Source organism: Pelobates fuscus, chromosome 1 (assembly GCF_036172605.1).
Source record: "Pelobates fuscus isolate aPelFus1 chromosome 1, aPelFus1.pri, whole genome shotgun sequence".
NCBI lineage: Eukaryota > Metazoa > Chordata > Amphibia > Anura > Pelobatidae > Pelobates > Pelobates fuscus.
In genome coordinates this window covers 333,129,079-333,147,391 of record NC_086317.1, presented here as the reverse complement: position 1 = coordinate 333,147,391, position 18,313 = coordinate 333,129,079, and the positions used below count along the sequence as shown (strand labels likewise).

At 40.0% G+C, this 18,313-nt stretch overlaps 1 protein-coding gene across 1 annotated transcript in view; it reads right to left on the bottom strand.

Annotated features, from left to right (window-relative positions):
* The window catches only part of SLC10A2 (solute carrier family 10 member 2), a 47,925-nt gene extending 37,069 nt beyond the window's left edge, over positions 1-10,856 (bottom strand). The window contains exons 1-2 of the mRNA XM_063444672.1: positions 10,288-10,856; positions 6,814-6,932 (exon numbers count right to left, since the gene is read on the bottom strand). Coding sequence (XP_063300742.1) covers positions 6,814-6,932; positions 10,288-10,667 — 499 coding nt within the window. The 5' untranslated portion in view covers positions 10,668-10,856. The remainder of the gene's footprint in view (positions 1-6,813; positions 6,933-10,287) is intronic.
* Positions 10,857-18,313: the final 7,457 nt, after the last annotated feature.

The following is an 18,313-nucleotide window of genomic DNA, read 5'->3' as shown; positions in this document are numbered from 1 at the left end:
TTTTCATGTAATGATTTAACATTTAAGAAGCAGAGTATTGAATAGCACAGAAATAGAGGGTGGAATAAGCCACAACATTTACTCTTGGACTTAATCCTCTCTTTGCCTCACAACAATGTCTCTGCTCTTTCCATATTTTAGTTTTAAATTCAGTATTGCATATTTTATTCAGACAATGAAATATTAGTATCATTACTGATTTAGCTTCTATACAGCTTGTATATTATAAATGAACCATAATACGGTAACATGATGACAAAAATACCCTACCCCTGTAATAGTTTACATTAGGTGTGGACCTAACTCTTGTAGACTGGCGGCTCGCATGTAGTGTGACAAAGCATCATGGGAATTGTATAATCTATATTAGCTGGAGAGCTAGTTGCTCAGGTCTCCATAAATTGATTTGCCCAGAAGAAAATAGAAACAGATATATAATTAGATATTCACCACTTCATATATGTCACCTTTCTTGCCCCAAAATAATCCTCAGTTTCTATGTTAAACTACAATGTGAGAAAATGGTGTATTCATAAAGTTTCACTCACATAGTTTATGCTTCTTCGAAGCAAACTAATCAGTATGCTTGAGGAAACTACTTATTCCTACTTCACTTGATTTACCACATCCAATAACCTCCAAATGACATTAATCAGCTGTAATAATACATGCCTTTATCTATTCTATTTATCACCAAGACTTGATTTGTTACGACCATTTAAAAAAAGTCAATTGCACACTGCCCTCAGAAAAATCACTACCTGAATAATACCACTGAGCTATGTGATTACACTGCATATTTTCAACAGAGCCCAGCTTTACATAGTATATTTTAAGTCAATGAGTTTCTAAAGAGGCAAAGAAAATACAGTGTCTTAATAAGGTCTGGTAAATATGTAACAAGTTACAAAGCACCTGCTTCTTCATGGTTTAGCTGGGTTATTGGATGTGCTAATGTTTTGTATTGTCATATGTATTATTTAAAGAAGCAGAAATTGTATTTGGCGTTCTTCCCTCATATAATTAAGCATATTCTTTTATGTGTATTTAACTATTCTCACAGCGCTTAATGCTTTATCCTATCATGTAAAACCTTCTGTGTGTTTTTATTTCATGTTTCATGATTTGAAAGACCTTTGTTCACCCTTCCTGAAACTGGGAGATTTGAAAGGAGGGAGGGATGAGGTGAGTCAGTGACTCAGTGACTCACGTGTGTAAAGATTCTCTTGTGTGCAACACCTACTGGTAACATGGATTCCCCAAAACAGGACAATAGAGAAAACCCAGGAGGAAGCAGCATAAGCTAAAAATTGGGACTATCCTGGAAATGTTTTTTTTTTGTCAATCTTTCTTTTATTGAGGCAGGAGTTAAATGGGGTACAGAATAGATAAGAGGGGATGCACGGTATTTGTACATAGTGGGATCAGTTTAACACAAAAGTACATCTCCTACAAATGACAGCCTCATTTTATATTATATTAGACAAGCTTTCCAAATAGTTAGTAACACGTATAAAGTAGCATTTATGAAGGTAGCTTTGAACTATATGAAGGCTTCGACAGAGTTAAAGTAAAGGAGATAGATGGAAGACAGATGAAAAAACATATGATATACACAGCTTGATAGAGCAGACTCTGAGTAGCAACAATCTCATTTTTTGCGAGAGTAAAACACGGGTATAAACATGCTGGGTATTTGTGCCAAGCTTAACAACAGGAATATAACTAGAATCATCTTAGGGAGAGCTGTCCAGGCCCAAATGTGTTATAAAATAAGAGATATCGGAATGGCATGCATATTGATAATATCGGTGGGAGTATGTTGCTCAGTTTTCTCTGAGTAATTAAATAATCAGGCTATGTGTACGGGCGGTCAATACGCTCTTATTGTGAAAGAGAAACAGGCTTAGTTATCCTAATGCGTAGGTTCAGTAGTCAAGCTAGGGTAAGAGGTGCGTAGACCCGCGTAATGATGGTGAAGACCACCGGATCGGCATGTATACCACGTGATGCCTGGTGGCTCACAGCTAAGGCTGCAAAACATACATCAACCATGATAAAACTGCGATTTGGAGTATGGCTCACGGTATTAGTAGTTATGGTGTGACTTATCTTTAAATACTCTACACAATTTAAAATACCGTGTACGTTCAATGCTGCCTGGTTATTGCATAGTACATCCTACATATGGTGCCTTACATGTATGCATACAATTCTAAGGGCACAGTTGTATGGCCTATAATGAGATTATTCAGTTTTCAGCATAAGTAACATCTCTATGCATGGATTAATAGGCACAGTCCTCGCTATGAAGGTTGGTAGTGACGGTGAGTGGCAAGGGCCTATCTCATGTCACAGTCCTGGCACCCAGGTTATCCTATGCCCGCTAGGGGTACCACACATTCCCACCTCGAGCAGTCACACTTAGATTGCGGGGGAAGGTCCTCTGTAGCCCCAAGATGAGCGGGAAGATTTCCTAGTGCTCGTGCTGGGTGAGGATAACGTCCTGCTGCTCCCGTTTGCCTGTTCAGGCCCCCCGGACACTTGGCCCGCTGTGCTGCGATTTCCTTCCTGGGTCTAGGTCTTATGAATGCCTTTTGTCTTCGGCCCGAGGCTTTGGCGGGGGCCCGCACCACATGTCCATTGGCCCCATCAACAGGGCCGTGGGCCCAGGGTTCCACCGGGTCCCGGCTATCTCCCTGGGTATATGGGTGGTGGTGGAGAGCAACCTCCTGATGAGCTCCCAGCTCGGAAGAAGAATGAGGCAGTTTACAATGTATGTGGAGGGTTCGCGGCGCCCTGCGGCTGCGCTCCGGCGGTCTTCTCCCCCCTGTGCATGTGCGTACAGGTCGAGGACATTTGCTGCTGCGGCGCCATCTTGGGGCGCTGTGTGCTTGAGTGGCAATCCGCCTGCGGCTAGGTTGCTCGGGCTTCTCAGTAGCCATGTGTGCGCTTGGAGTGGGCTGCCATGCCCGATGCTCCAGCTTTGCCCAGAAGGCTGCAAAGATTGCGTCGAGCCTGGCTGTGTAATCCAGCTCTGTCATGTGGGATTCTGTCATCTCCTCTGGTGCGTTTGCCGCCGCCATGTTAAGTAGGCCACGTGCTCGGCTGTCACGGTGCTGCGGGTCGCCGGGCTGTGTGTACAGCCTGCGGTCGTCTCTTCTGTCGCTTGATGTGGACCGAGATAACCCCCATCAGTCCATAGGGGGGGGGTTGGAGGTGAGGTCCGAGTCCAGGTCAGACAGCGTGGGGAGCGGCCGCCTCCCCACTGCTCGATCTCCGGTAGGCCTCATGTTGTTTTGTCGGGTCCCGGGGTAGTACATGCTTGGTTCAGGTATCTGTCGGTTCCCCCGGGCGTCCCCGTCTCGATGGCTTATCTCCGGTGTGCGGTTGTGCCGTGTTTGTCGTGGGATTACCCCGATAATTGCCAGATTAAGCGGGAGCCGAGGCTCTGCACGACCGCTCAGCTCGGATGCTAGGCTCCGCCCCCATCCTGGAAATGTTGATCAGCACTTGGGGCTCTTTACAAATCCAAGTGCTGTGGTGGTGCCCACCAACCTACACATACACACATACTCACACACACACACATGCACACTGACACATAGATACCACCACACACACATACACACACACACTCTCCAGACACACATACACATTCCAGATACACTCGCAAATAAACACACATATCCAGATACAAACTGACAGACAGACATACACACAGGGATATTTAATGTCAGACACACAGATACCTATATACACTATCAGACGGACACACACACTGGCAAACATAGACACACATGCTTAAAGCCATGCACAGACAAGCATACATACACTGTCAGACACACAGACCCAAATATAAGACAGAAAAACACACAACTGTAAGATGTTTTGGCCATTCCCCTTTTTGCCAGGAGGGTGGTTACCCTGTGGATCTGGTGCCAGATCCAAGCTGTGCCATGGCCTCCTTTGAGCACTGGCAAGTAAATGGACATCACTTCCTCCCAGTGCGTGATGATTGAGATCTGGTACTTGTACTACTTGTAAGGGCCCATGCAGGGGTCAAGTCCTGGGGAAAAAAGTGTGGGAACTCACCCAAGATTCCCGCCCCTCCCCCTTAAAAAATTTTTTTTACACTCCTATGCATATAGTGCAGTGTGTGTATAATTAATGTAGTGTGTTTATAGTGAATGCAGAGTATGAATAATAAATGCAGTGTGTTTGTAGTGAGTGCTGTGTGTAATAAATGTAGTGTGTTTGTAGTGAGTGCAGAGTGTGTATAATGAATGTAGTGTTTGTGTTGTGAGTGCAGTGTGTATAATGAATGCAGTGTGTTTGTAGTGAGTGCAGTGTGTATAATGAATGCAGTGTGTTTGTAGTGAGTGCAGATTGTGTATAATGAATGCAGTGTGTTTGTAGTGCGTGCAGATTGTGTATAATAAATGTAGTGTGTTTGTAGTGAGTGCAGAGTGTGTATAATGAATGTAGTGTATTTGTAGTGAGTGCAGTGTGTTTGTAGTGCGTGCAGATTGTGTATAATGAATGTAGTGTGTTTGTAGTGAGTGCAGAGTGTGTATAATGAATGTAGTGTATTTGTAGTGAGTGCAGTGTGTTTGTAGTGAGTGCATAATGTGTATAATGAATGTAGTGTGTGTAGTAAGTGCAGTGTGTATAATGAATGTAGTGTGTTTGCAGTGAGTGCAAAGTGTGTATAGTGAATGTAGTGTGTGTGTGTGTAGTGAGTGCAGTGTGTATAGTGAATGTAGTGTGTTTGTAGTGAGTGCAGAGTGTGTATAAGGAATGCAGAGTGTGTATAGTGAATCTAGTGTGTTTGTAATGAGTGCAGAGTGTGTATAATGAATGTAGTGTGTTTGTAATTAGTGCAGATTGTGTATAATGAATGCAGTGTGTGTGTGTGCTGGATGATGTGTGTGTGTGTGCTGGATGATGTGTGTGTGTGTGTGTGTGTGTGTGCTGGATGATGTGTGTGTGTGTGCTGGATGATGTGTGTGTGTGTGCGCTGGATGATGTGTGTGCGCTGGATGATGTGTGGGTGTGTGTGTGTGCTGGATGATGTGTGTGTGTGTGTGCTGGATGATGATGTGTGTGTGTGCGCTGGATGATGTGTGTGTGTGTGCGCGCTGGATGATGTGTGTGTGTGTGTGTGCGCGCTGGATGATGTGTGTGTGTGTGTGTGCGCGCTGGATGATGTGTGTGTGTGTGTGTGCTGGATGATGTGTGTGTGTGTGTGTGTGTGTGTGTGCTGGATGATGTGTGTGTGTGTGTGTGCTGGATGATGTGTGTGTGTGTGTGTGTGTGTGCTGGATGATGTGTGTGTGTGTGTGTGTGCTGGATGATGTGTGTGTGTGTGTGTGTGTGCTGGATGATGTGTGTGTGTGCTGGATGATGTGTGTGTGTGTGTGTGTGTGTGCTGGATGATATGTGTGTGTGTGTGTGTGTGTGTGTGCTGGATGATATGTGTGTGTTTGTGTGTGTGTGTGCTGGATGATGTGTGTGTGTGTGTGTGTGTGTGCTGGATGATGTGTGTGTGTGTGCAGGATGATAGGGAGGGGAGCATTTTTTTTTTTAAACTTTATGTGTGTATTTTTTTAGTTTATTCCCCCCTCCCTGCTTCTTACCTTGTCAGGGAGATCGCCTGGTGGTCCGGTGGGGGAGCCAGCCGCTGCACACAGGTCCCATCACACGCTGTGTTTCCTCTCCAGCTCTAACTCTCGCGAGACTCGCCTGTGCGGAGCGTTGCCATGGTAACCCGTGGCAACGCTCTCACAGCTGCGGGTCTCGCGAGAGTTAGAGCTGGAGAGGAAACACAGCGTGTGATGGGACCTGTTTGCAGGTAGCAGGGCAGGTCCTGCAGGACTGGGAACGGGAACGGCGTTCCTGCTTTGGAAAAAGTGCAGGAACGCCGTTCCCATGCGTTCCTGCAGGACTCGAGCCCTGGGCCCATGCCATCTGCAATATGGTCTGGTCCCCAACAGGGATCTCTGCCTTAGTTACACCTCCAAAAGGGGCTGAATTGTTGTGGGCCAGGGACCCTTATTTTGTGTTAAAGTGATCTAAAATAGTTTCACATTGAAAAGAGGGACAGTGCCAGTGGACCCCAGGCACTATAACCAATTCAACAAGATGAAATGATTTTAGAGATTACAGTGTCCCTTAACAGAGGGCTGTGCAGTAAGTTCTGTTCCTCAGCACCACCTATTGACAGGTACATGGGGGGAGAGGGTAGGGAAGGGGAAATACCTCCTGCCCCTAAGTTTCCTGGCAGAGCACTATACTATCTTCCTCATTATATAGCTCCATCTTTGAGAAGTGATGTAAAATAATAAAGTTAAACTAATAAAGTTAACTGTGAACAAAACATTCTCTTCTCGTCATGGTCTGACCTTTCTTCATAGCATATATTTAAAGGAACACTATAGTCACCCAAACCACTTCAGCTCAATGAAGTGGTCTGGGTGCCAGGTCCCCCTAGTTTTAACCCTGCAGCTGTAAACATAGCATTTTCAGAGAAACTGCTATGTTTACATTGCAGGGTTAATCCAGCCTCCAGTGGCTGTCTTCCTGGGGTTTTAACCCCTTCAGCCCAGCTGCAGGAGGTCCTGAGGCTGGGGAAGGGGGGGGGGGGGAGGGGAAGAGAGGGGGGGACCTAAGGATTACATAGTGTCAGGAAAACAAGTTTTAAAATTAATATAATAATAAGATCCTTTAATTTAAAATGTTAGCTCCAATGTATACAAAACAGCATCATAGATTGAGGTACCATTAAAAAAATCTACAGTTAATTGCACTTACCTATGCTGTTGTAAGGAATTACTATGGAGTTAGAATCTACCCATCTTTTGGTGTAAATGAAGAGACACAGCGGCATCATACCCAATGCAAACAATGTGGAACTGGTTGTCATGCTTAAGCTGCAATAGAAATAAAACAAAAAGCATTGAAAATGTTCATGTTTATTTTATATATACTCAAGTTCTTTACAAAATGTTCTTTTTTAAAATGTGTTACTTTTCAGTACACGTCTTTTTTTCCTTTTCATTTCCCACTGTTGAGATGAATTTTTTTGCAACTGTGCCTTATTGGAATTTCACCAATCCTGTAACAGTAGCCTGGTTGTGTAACAATATCCCTCACCACAGAGCTGTGGAGCTGGACAAACGTTGCCCAGGGTCCCTGGCAGGGAGCCAGATTGGGGCCCCCTCCTGTGTGTTGTGTATGTGAGTGCAGAGGCTGAGTGTTGTGTGTGGTGAGAGGGAGTGTCTCTGTGTGTGCTGGATGAATGTTGTGTGTGGCGTTCATTGTTCATTGGAGGGACCTCAAGAAAACTCTTAAAGTGGTGAGTACCAGATACTGGCTCAGACCACAACGCTCCCTCAGTGAAGTGTTGTTTTAGAGAGGCACTCCATGCAACATAAGCATTAAAATGTAATGCATTATTTATGTTGTAAACACTGTATAAGCACCAGTGTCCTCCAGCATTTATTAACGAGTTTGGGAACAGATTGACAATAAGTGTGGCCTCTCTTGATCTCACTTGAAAATGCTTTTAGGCCAGTGAGCCTATCATTACCATACAGGTTGGATAGAACTGATGCTGAAATGTGGATGGCCCACATGAGGTGGAAGAGATGATGTGATTGAATAAAGGGTTCTGGGACTCTGATATATATTTTTTTTGCCCATAGAGTTATTTTGGCCCCAACGTGTGCATCATTTAGGTGTACTGATGGAAAATTCTAGTTTATTAGTGTTTTATTTGTATAAGATCAAATGTGATCTCTAAAGTAAAGTCTTTGAATTGTCTCAAAATTATTTAAGTGAATGGTTTTAGCTGAATTTGGTACTGAAAAGTTTTCCTTCCGTAGATAAATGATATTTGGACCTACAACTTCAAAATGTTCCCACTTACTGAAGTGACATTGACAGAGCTTAATAAGTGCAGCATACAAAAGGTCAAGACAATGCTTATATATTCTTTTCTATGTAGGGGGACTGAATATTCACACTCCTTGAGAATACTTAATATTCAGTTTTCCTGGCTAACAAAACCATTGTCATATATTCTGTATGTCTGCTTTGCTATATTTTTATTCTTGTGCTTGTAGCCTGCATTGCAAAGAATAATTGCTTGTTCCTGCACAGTTCTCTGGAACAACTTTCCGTTATGATTTAAAAACACCTTTTACCATCAATGTTCTCGTTCCACAATTATCATAGATTTCACTATACTGTACAAAAGTAACAACGTGATAAGTAAATAAAACATCTCTCTCTATAAAATCAGAAGGAGGATATTTCTTGCCCATTAAACTTTAGTATTACCTCTTGGCAACCGTTGTGTATGGTAAATAAACACATCTTGGGATGGGCAATATTTCACTACATCAATAAATGATACATCATACATTTTATTTTATTGTCATCATGTCGTGTTTATAGTCACATTTATTATTCTGATGTAATTTCTGATTACTTAAAGGCTTTGGCACTGTTGGTAATGTCAAGAGCCAGCCTCAGAGCTTCAAAAATATAAGGTTATTTATTTATTTACTAAATTGTGATTTTTTAAAAAAAAAATGTATTGTCTTCATCTGGGGCCTCAAGTTAAAGCAAGCACTGCCACGCCCCCTCCATGCAAAATTAATATTTCATCAAAGTAAAATCTTTAAGAAATACTCATACTGACTGTGTTAGAATTTCACAGAAATTCCAACCCAGTCAACAATTTTACTGAGAGAAAAGGGACTACATTTTCTTAGTAAATTTCCTATGCCTGACACTTCTAGACACTGGATGGAGCAGAAGTGTTGATCTCCCAGCCGTCACCAGTGATGACTGCTAGACATAAGCTGTGTCTATGGATGATCCTGCAGTCTCGCGGGACCTCCATAGACCTCAATGCTGAACTGTCATGCATGTGTAAGAGCATAGCAGTGACGTTGGCTGAAGCACTAGGAGCATAAGAGGACCGACCCGAAAAAAATGGCAGTGACCACGAGGGACGGTTTCAGGAAAGTAACCAAACCTCCAGCGACGATGTCACTGTCAAATTATGCAAAGTCCCCAGACGGAGACGGTGCCATTTTAATAAGCCTACTAAATGATTCAATACCATACATTTCAAGGTTCCTATTTAGGAGGGACAGTACCTTTTGTAGGGCCAAAGCCCTCTGCCCCCTTTTCTTTCATAATGTCCCTCTTTTTCCTAGCTGCTCCATTTTGTTGGAGTGTATACCAGAGCTCCCCAACAATAATACTAACAGTGATGTGTCTTTAAACTACAATAAATATGGCTGTGTAAATAAGATACATTGTTTTTCTTCTGAATTTTCTGAATTTTTTCTTCTGAAAGTTTCCCTTTTTGTCCATTTGAAATGGTATATTATTTCCAATACTATTAGAAGAGTTTCCAATGTTCTGTTTTTCAGAAGCTGGATGTCCTAAACCTGCCAACAAAGGAGATCGGGAACCCAGCAGGAAACAGTTTGTCCCATTTCTGGAAAATGGTGCCAGGGTACTCTTTACGTCATAACCACTACAACACTGTAGTGGTTATGATGGTTAGAGCAACCCTTCAATGCTGTAATCTTCAACAAAACAGCATTTGAGATTTTGATATCTCCTTTCTTGGAATATATAAATAAATAAAATATATATGATGCAATGTTCTATCCTTGCAAACTCTGGGAATAGTTGTAAACATTTCCCTCCACAACTGAGATCACTTTAACACCATCCCAATCCTTACATTTTGAATAATTCTCAATTCTTTTAAACAATTATTTCCTTTATATATAGGATGGATGTTAAACAACATCAAAAGTATAATACTCATTATTATGGTGACACAAATAGGTTTTCAGTTAATCCTTATTTCTATATTGTTTATATTAATTGAGCTAAGCCAAATCCTTAAAGTGTACAGACTATAAATGTGAATGTTCTTCTATGTTACGTAATATTCACATCCAAAAAAAAATAAAAATATTGTTGAATTAAAAAAATATTGAAAAACAGTACTGGGTAGACCATAAATAAATATTCCTTCAACAGATAATATACCGCTTTGCGTCTTGAAGGAAAAATTAAATTTCTGGAATTTATTACGAGGGACTAACAGTAACAGGTGCTAATTTCTTCACAGTGTTCTTTATATTTATTTGTTAAATATTCTTAACTTACACATTGTCTATTAAAAAACATTATAACTTTAAAACAAAAGGAAACTTTGTATTTCAATTGAATATGCCATTAAGAAACTCTTACCTTAAATCCATGTCTCCGTCTACCCAGAATGACAAGATATTGGAGCCAGTTCCTCCTGGACAGCATCCCATAATAAGGATTACTACAGCCTGAATTGGCAATACATCAAAAATAAGTGCCAGTACAAATCCTACAATCGGCATTATTCCAAACTGGCAAAGGAAACCCACTGTTATGCCCCATGGACGTCTTATGTGACCCCAAAACTTTTTAAATTCCACACTACAACCCAACGAAAACATAACCAATGCCAATAGGATCGTAATCACAGTACTTAGTACCAAGTTCAGTATGTAGTTGTAATTGTCGGGGGGCAACAAGCAGGATGTGCCATTGCAGATGGTGACATTTTCCGGACAGATGGGGTCGTTCACGGCCATATCAGAATTTTTTAGGATAATGCAAATATCTACACAGTTGTTATGTCGTGATGTCTTTCCATTTAGTGTGAGAGTCTAAATTCACCACCAATCTCACTCTTCAAGTCATCTGTATTTATATATATATCTGCTAAAGAATGTAATAAAAATCGAGGAATACATTTTATGAGGTCAGTAGCCAGACTCGCATGCAACCGAGAGCTAAAGAAGAATAGGAGAGACAAGATCTGTGATAAAATCCTTGACATAGTTTTTTTTGCATAAAGTTTTACTAGACAATCTTTTGGCTTAATTATTTATTACCTCTTACTGAGAGGTTTAGGCTTAGAGAATTTTAATGTATGAATTTTAATGTCAAAACCTGGTTGTTGTATTTACTGTTTTTCTTGGCAATATCTACACTTTTCTGCATACTTGAGTCAAGATATTTGACTTTTATAGTTTTAGTAAACTATTGACATCTATATATACACGTAATGCCCAAAACAGGTTTAGAAAAGTGATGTAAATGCAGATGAGATAGCTTCCAGTAAGCCCTCAAGCTCCTAGAGACATGATTGTGGTGCAGCCTGTTTTCATTTTAGTGGTTAGTCCAGCGACCCAGATAATGTTTCTCCCAATCTGCCCATAGCTGAATGTGATGTTATAACCAAGAGCCTTTTGGGATCCAGTCCAGTGAATATAACATTCTTCTTTTAATCTTAACACTCACTACTCATGTAAAATTTTAAGGAAGCAGGTATTAGGCCATACCAGGGGTAGGCAACCTTCGGCACTCCAGATGTTGGGGACTACATCCCCCATAATGCTCTTACACCCATAATGCTGGCAAAGCAGCATGGGAGGTGTAGTCCAAAACATCTGCAGTGCCGAAGGTTGCCTATGCCTGCCATAGACTCATTGAGTCAGATAAAACAGTGGCTTGCATAGACTGTGAGTCATGGGTCTGTATAAGGGAAAGTTTTACTTGTCCATGAATTACTGTAACTAATTCCAGCTACTGTATTCCTACTGGACTGAACAGACTAAAGATCAGAATATCAGGTGGCTGAATTTCAAGTGAATTGCAAGTCAGCAAAACTCTAGGGGAAGGGTTTATTCACTAAACCAGTCATAGCAATTGCAAATTGTTTTTCAAAACAGGAGAAATAGTGGATTAATTATTTTCAATTAGGATTAAGCATGCTTACATGTTCTTGCATTTTCTTGAGTTTGGCATACTGCTTGAATACACCTTGATGTGTGGAATTGCTAATGTGTAAGTTCCAATTACATTAGCAATTTCATCAATTTATTAATAACATTCATTGGCCGTGTGGGTTAGCTAACATGTTAGAAATTCTGGTGAGTGGGGGCTCAGCCACTTGAAAATAGTTTGGCCAAGGACTACAAGTCCCCTCCCCCTGCCTACTGGCATTATAACCACAATATTGCCACCTAGTAGTTATGGTGCCTAGACTTCTGCTTTAATAATTTTTTTCGATTTAACAATTTTTATTAGTTTTCACAACAATTAATGTATAGCATACAGGAAGAAGCTCTAGACAAAGACAGGATTCCCATATAGAAATGTGTCCCACAGGTCCCTTTGCCTTGCTCGTCAATGTGTTTGAGGGTAGGTGGGTATGTGTCATGCCTTCATAGGTCCTGTTTAGGGTATCTTGATGTAAAAGATCCTGTGGGGATGTGGTGTGAGGATTCTACTAGATTTCTGAAGTCTGTCTATTAGCAGCTATTAGTACTTGGTTCATCTATTTAAGAGCTAATTTAGGCATATCTTGTGGCAACATAAATAAAATGTAAATTACCGGCTTGAGCAGAGAATTAATCCGCAGTAGTGAGGATAGGATATGAGCAATCGTATTCCAATAAGGTTGAAGGACCATGCAAGACCACCAAATATGATACATTGTACCTACACTCGAGTGACATCTCCAGCAGGTTTTGGATCAATTTGGAAAAATATGAGATAATCTGGATGGCACTAAATACCATCTGTAAGGGATCTTGCATTGCAATTCTAGGTGTGGGGCACATAATGTGAGTCATGTATGACAATTAAATGAGAGATCCAACTGTTCCGGGGTCCGCAAATAAGTTCAATATATATTCTCTATCACCTACCTCAACTTGTGGATCAAGACATCTGCCCCTATGGAAGCTGCTAGTGGCTTTAGTGCCAGCACATTCAGTTGTGGGGACATTGGACATCCCTGTCTAGTTCCATTTGTGATATCAAAAGAATCTGAGCTAAATCCAGCATTTAGATTTCAAACTGTTGGGTTGTTATATTACACTTTTATCCCTGAGAGAAAACTGGTGGGAAATCCACATTTACACAGGACTGCATCAAGGAACTCCCATTTGAGGCAATTAAAGGCCATCTCTGCATCTGGAGAAAGAAGTCTTCCTCTATGGCTCTGTTTCATAGTATACAGCAGATTTTAGTAACTTTCTGGTGTTGTCAGAGCCCTATCTTCCTTTTACAAAACCCACCTGATCGCTACATATCATTTGGTGTAGTGTGAGGCCCAAGTGGTTAGCAAACATTTTTGCAAATATTTCGGCATCTTTATTTAAAAGTGATATCGGGTGGAAGTTTTGACATTGGGAAGAAGCTTTACCAGGCTTGGATAGGGTAATCACACCATGGAAAAGATAAAGTAAAGGGTATTACTGGCTGTATGTAGAAGAGTTAATTCACTAGCAAAGTCAATAGTGGAGTAAATAAGAGAAAGTCACCAAGGATATCAATAAAGAGGAAAAATGAACCCAAGCAGGGACATGGTCAAGGAAGATAAATATTTGATGGTGATGTTGAAGCAGTGTAATTACAGTAATAATTAAAGTCATCAGGATTTGTCAATAAAGACCAATTTTGGTGAAACAATATCCAGTGATATAAATTGGAAGTTCCTGGTTATTGCTAAATGTTTAGAGTTTTGTTCCATAACTGCACATTATGTAACAACAAACAATGAAATATATTTGTTACATTATAATCTATGAAAGCAGAGTTGACTGTTTACACCAAATATAGAAACAATGCTGTCAACAGTAATAATATAGATAGAACTACATTTCCTTAATATTACCATAGAGTTTATGAAAATAAAGAATTACTCTTTAGATAGCAGTATGCGGTATTTGTTTTTGCATTACTTTTAAAAAATACATTTTAAAGAGTATAGTTTCAAATATTATTTCTTGTCATTTATATAGGAATTGAAATAATGGCAGCAGCACAACCCTCTATACCTTTTATATTGTTTTTATTATTTGATGTATCTCAGCAGTCATGTATCATTGGTTAGTACACCTGACAGGAAAAGCAGTCACAGTACTATAAAGACAGATGGTTTGTCAGTCTAAATTATTCCTTTCATACATGACAGTTTCATTTTTGTCACATAAGACCCTATAAAAATGAGCTTTTTACACTATTATCATGGCAATATAACTCAACAGTATGCCTCAGGTCATTGGCTTGACAAATGGTCATCTCTTTGCAATTTCTCCCATAGAATATCTTACCTTTTCAAGTACTGAAGCTTTTATTGACTTCTCCATTTTATTCTGTATTTTTATAAGAATGTTTATCATATTTCTTGGTATGATATTGTGCACTTTTATGCTATATCTATATTTTATTCTGTATTTTTATAATAATGTTTATTACATATCAGAGTATGATAGTGTGCGCTCTTATGCTGTATCTATATTTTAACTATATAGCACAAATGTTCATTTAGATTTGACTGAATAGACCATTTAAAAAAATAGTTCTATATGTGCATATATATACATACATACATATATATATATATATATATATATATATATATATATATATATATTAATATATATACTAAGGATGACACTACAATAATTACTGTATGATTCCCCTGGAATTTAACTGGGAATGTAGTTTGTACCAAACAACCAGATGTCTGATTTATTTTTTCTCAATCTTTATTATGTTTGTGTTACTTGGTGCACTTTTGTCATTGTGACATTGATAAATGGCTTCACTATTAAAGCTATATCACGTGAAGCATCTCATGTTGTTAAAATTACTCTTGACAAACTTGTTTTTCCTACAGGACTGAAATGCAGTATCTGTGTCCTGGGAGAGTGTTGGAGGCATGTCCTGTTTTCACAGTCCGTGTTGGTTATTTGTTATAATAATATAATCCTGGATTGACCCTTAATTAAGTGTTCTTGCATAGCAAGACCACTTAATGTTATCTCACATATATATTATTATTATTAAGTGTTCTTGCATAGCAAGACCACTTAATGTTATCTCACATATATATTATTATTATTAAGTGTTCTTGCATAGCAAGACCACTTAATGTTATCTCACATATATATTATTAAGTGTTCTTGCATAGCAAGACCACTTAATGTTATCTCACATATATATTATTATTATTATTCTTATTATTCTTATTATTGCCAAATTTGCCACCCTAACTCCTCCCACAGTTTTTACACTACATAGACAAAAATATACCAAAACGTGCAGATTGTTCCCGATCGGATTGCTATTACTTTGTGGAACGTTTCGCCGAATGGTTCACGGAATATCGTCGTTCTTCTGGCGAAATTTGTCCCATAGGAATGAATGGCAAAGCTAGAGTGGGAGCTGTCAAAAGCTGAAAAATCAGGACATGATTTCTAAACTGCCACCACTCCCTCATTTTCAGGCCCACCTACACAAATCTTATATCAAAACGTTCAGCTATCCCTGCTGCCACTAGAAATGTCCACGGCTAAGCCATAGTCCTGATAGTTTTCACAATATGACCATTTGTTTGCAACTCACGCCTTCCATTGACATTCATTGAAACGCCACTCTGCAAAGCTCACATTTGAAGGGCAATTTCTAAACTGCGACTGTGCCTTCCTTGTTAATATCTCAGAGACATACTATACATCAAAATGTAGGTCTGGGTCTTGTGATTCTCACAATATAAAGCTCTTCACTGTAGGATTTATAGTTTTTAAAATACGACCGTTTGAACATGGCAACCGCAAAAATACTCTGACCTGTGCAAGGCTGCAGCAGCAAGTGATGTCATAGACAGGGCCATTTGCACCTGCTAATGTTTTTATAACTGTATGTTTTAATGTAACTGTGCAACAACGTTGCAATTAAATGTGCTATATAAATAAATAACAGTTACTCCGCCCACTCCAGTTGTATACTACTGGTGGAGGCAAGAACACTTCACACAATTTCCCCAGAAATTGTAGCTTTTCTAGTTATTATTATTAAGTGTTCTTGCATAGCAAGACCACTTAATGTTATCTCACATATATATTATTATTATTATTCTTATTATTCTTATTATAGCCAAATTTGCCACCCTAACTCCTCCCACAGTTTTTACACTACATAGACAAAAATACAGGGAGTGCAGAATTATTAGGCAAGTTGTATTTTTGAGGATTAATTTTATTATTGAACAACAACCATGTTCTCAATGAACCCAAAAAACTCATTAATATCAAAGCTGAATATTTTTGGAAGTAGTTTTTAGTTTGTTTTTAGTTTTAGCTATTTTAGGGGGGTATCTGTGTGTGCAGGTGACTATTACTGTGCATAATTATTAGGCAACTTAACAAAAAACTAATATATACCCATTTCAATTATTTATTTTTACCAGTGAAACTAATATAACATCTCAACATTCACAAATATACATTTCTGACATTCAAAAACATAACAAAAACAAATCAGTGACCAATATAGCCACCTTTCTTTGCAAGGACACTCAAAAGCCTGCCATCCATGGATTCTGTCAGTGTTTTGATCTGTTCACCATCAACATTGCGTGCAGCAGCAACCACAGCCTCCCAGACACTGTTCAGAGAGGTGTACTGTTTTCCCTCCTTGTAAATCTCACATTTGATGATGGACCACAGGTTCTCAATGGGGTTCAGATTAGGTGAACAAGGAGGCCATGTCATTAGATTTTCTTCTTTTATACCCTTTCTTGCCAGCCACGCTGTGGAGTACTTGGACGCGTGTGATGGAGCATTGTCCTGCATGAAAACCATGTTTTTCTTGAAGGATGCAGACTTCTTCCTGTACCACTGCTTGAAGAAGGTGTCTTCCAGAAACTGGGAGTTGAGCTTGACTCCATCCTCAACCCGAAAAGGCCCCACAAGCTCATCTTTGATGATACCAGCCCAAACCAGTACTCCACCTCCACCTTGCTGGCGTCTGAGTCAGACTGGAGCTCTCTGCCCTTTACCAATCCATCCATCTGGCCCATCAAGACTCACTCTCATTTCATCAGTCCATAAAACCTTAGAAAAATCAGTCTTGAGATATTTCTTGGCCCAGTCTTGATGTTTCAGCTTGTGTGTCTTGTTCAGTGGTGGTCGTCTTTCAGCCTTTCTTACCTTGGCCATGTCTCTGAGTATTGCACACCTTGTGCTTTCGGGCACTCCAGTGATGTTGCAGCTCTGAAATATGGCCAGACTGGTGGCAAGTGGCATCTTGGCAGCTGCACACTTGACTTTTCTCAGTTCATGGGCAGTTATTTTGTGCCTTGGTTTCTCCACACGCTTCTTGCGACCCTGTTGACTATTTTGAATGAAACGCTTGATTGTTCGATGATCACGCTTCAGAAGCTTTGCAATTTTAAGAGTGCTGCATCCCTCTGCAAGATATCTCACTATTTTTAACTTTTCTGAGCCTGTCAAGTCCTTCTTTTGACCCATTTTGCCAAAGGAAAGGAGGTTGCCTAATAATTATGCACACCTGATATAGGGTGTTGATGTCATTAGACCACACCCCTTCTCATTACAGAGATGCACATCACCTAATATGCTTAATTGGTAGTAGGCTTTCGAGCCTATACAGCTTGGAGTAAGACAACATGCATAAAGAGGATGATGTGGTCAAAATACTAATTTGCCTAATAATTCTGCACGCAGTGTATACCAAAACGTGCAGATTGTTCCCGATCGGATTGCTATTACTTTGTGGAACGTTTCGCCGAATGGTTCACGGAATATCGTCGTTCTTGTGGCGAAATTTGTCCCATAGGAATGAATGGCAAAGCTAGAGTGGGAGCTGGCAAAAGCTGAAAAATCAGGACATGATTTCTAAACTGCCACCACTCCCTCATTTTCAGGCCCACCTACACAAATCTTATATCAAAACGTTCAGCTATCCCTGCTGCCACTAGAAATGTCCACGGCTAAGCCATAGTCCTTATAGTTTTCACAATATGACCATTTGTTTGCAACTCACGCCTTCCATTGACATTCATTGAAACTCCACTCTGCAAAGCTCACATTTGAAGGGCAATTTCTAAACTGCGACTGTGCCTTCATTGTTAATATCTCAGAGACATACTATACATCAAAATGTAGGTCTGGGTCTTGTGATTCTCACAATATAAAGCTCTTCACTGTAGGAATTATAGTTTTTAAAATACGACCGTTTGAAGATGGCAACCGCCAAAATACTCTGACCTGTGCAAGGCTGCAGCAGCAAGTGATGTCATAGACAAAGCCTTTTACACCTGCTAATTTTTTTATAACTGTATGTTTTAATGTAACTGTGAAGCACTTTGGGCAACAACATTGCAATTAAATGTGCTATATAAATAAATACTAACAGT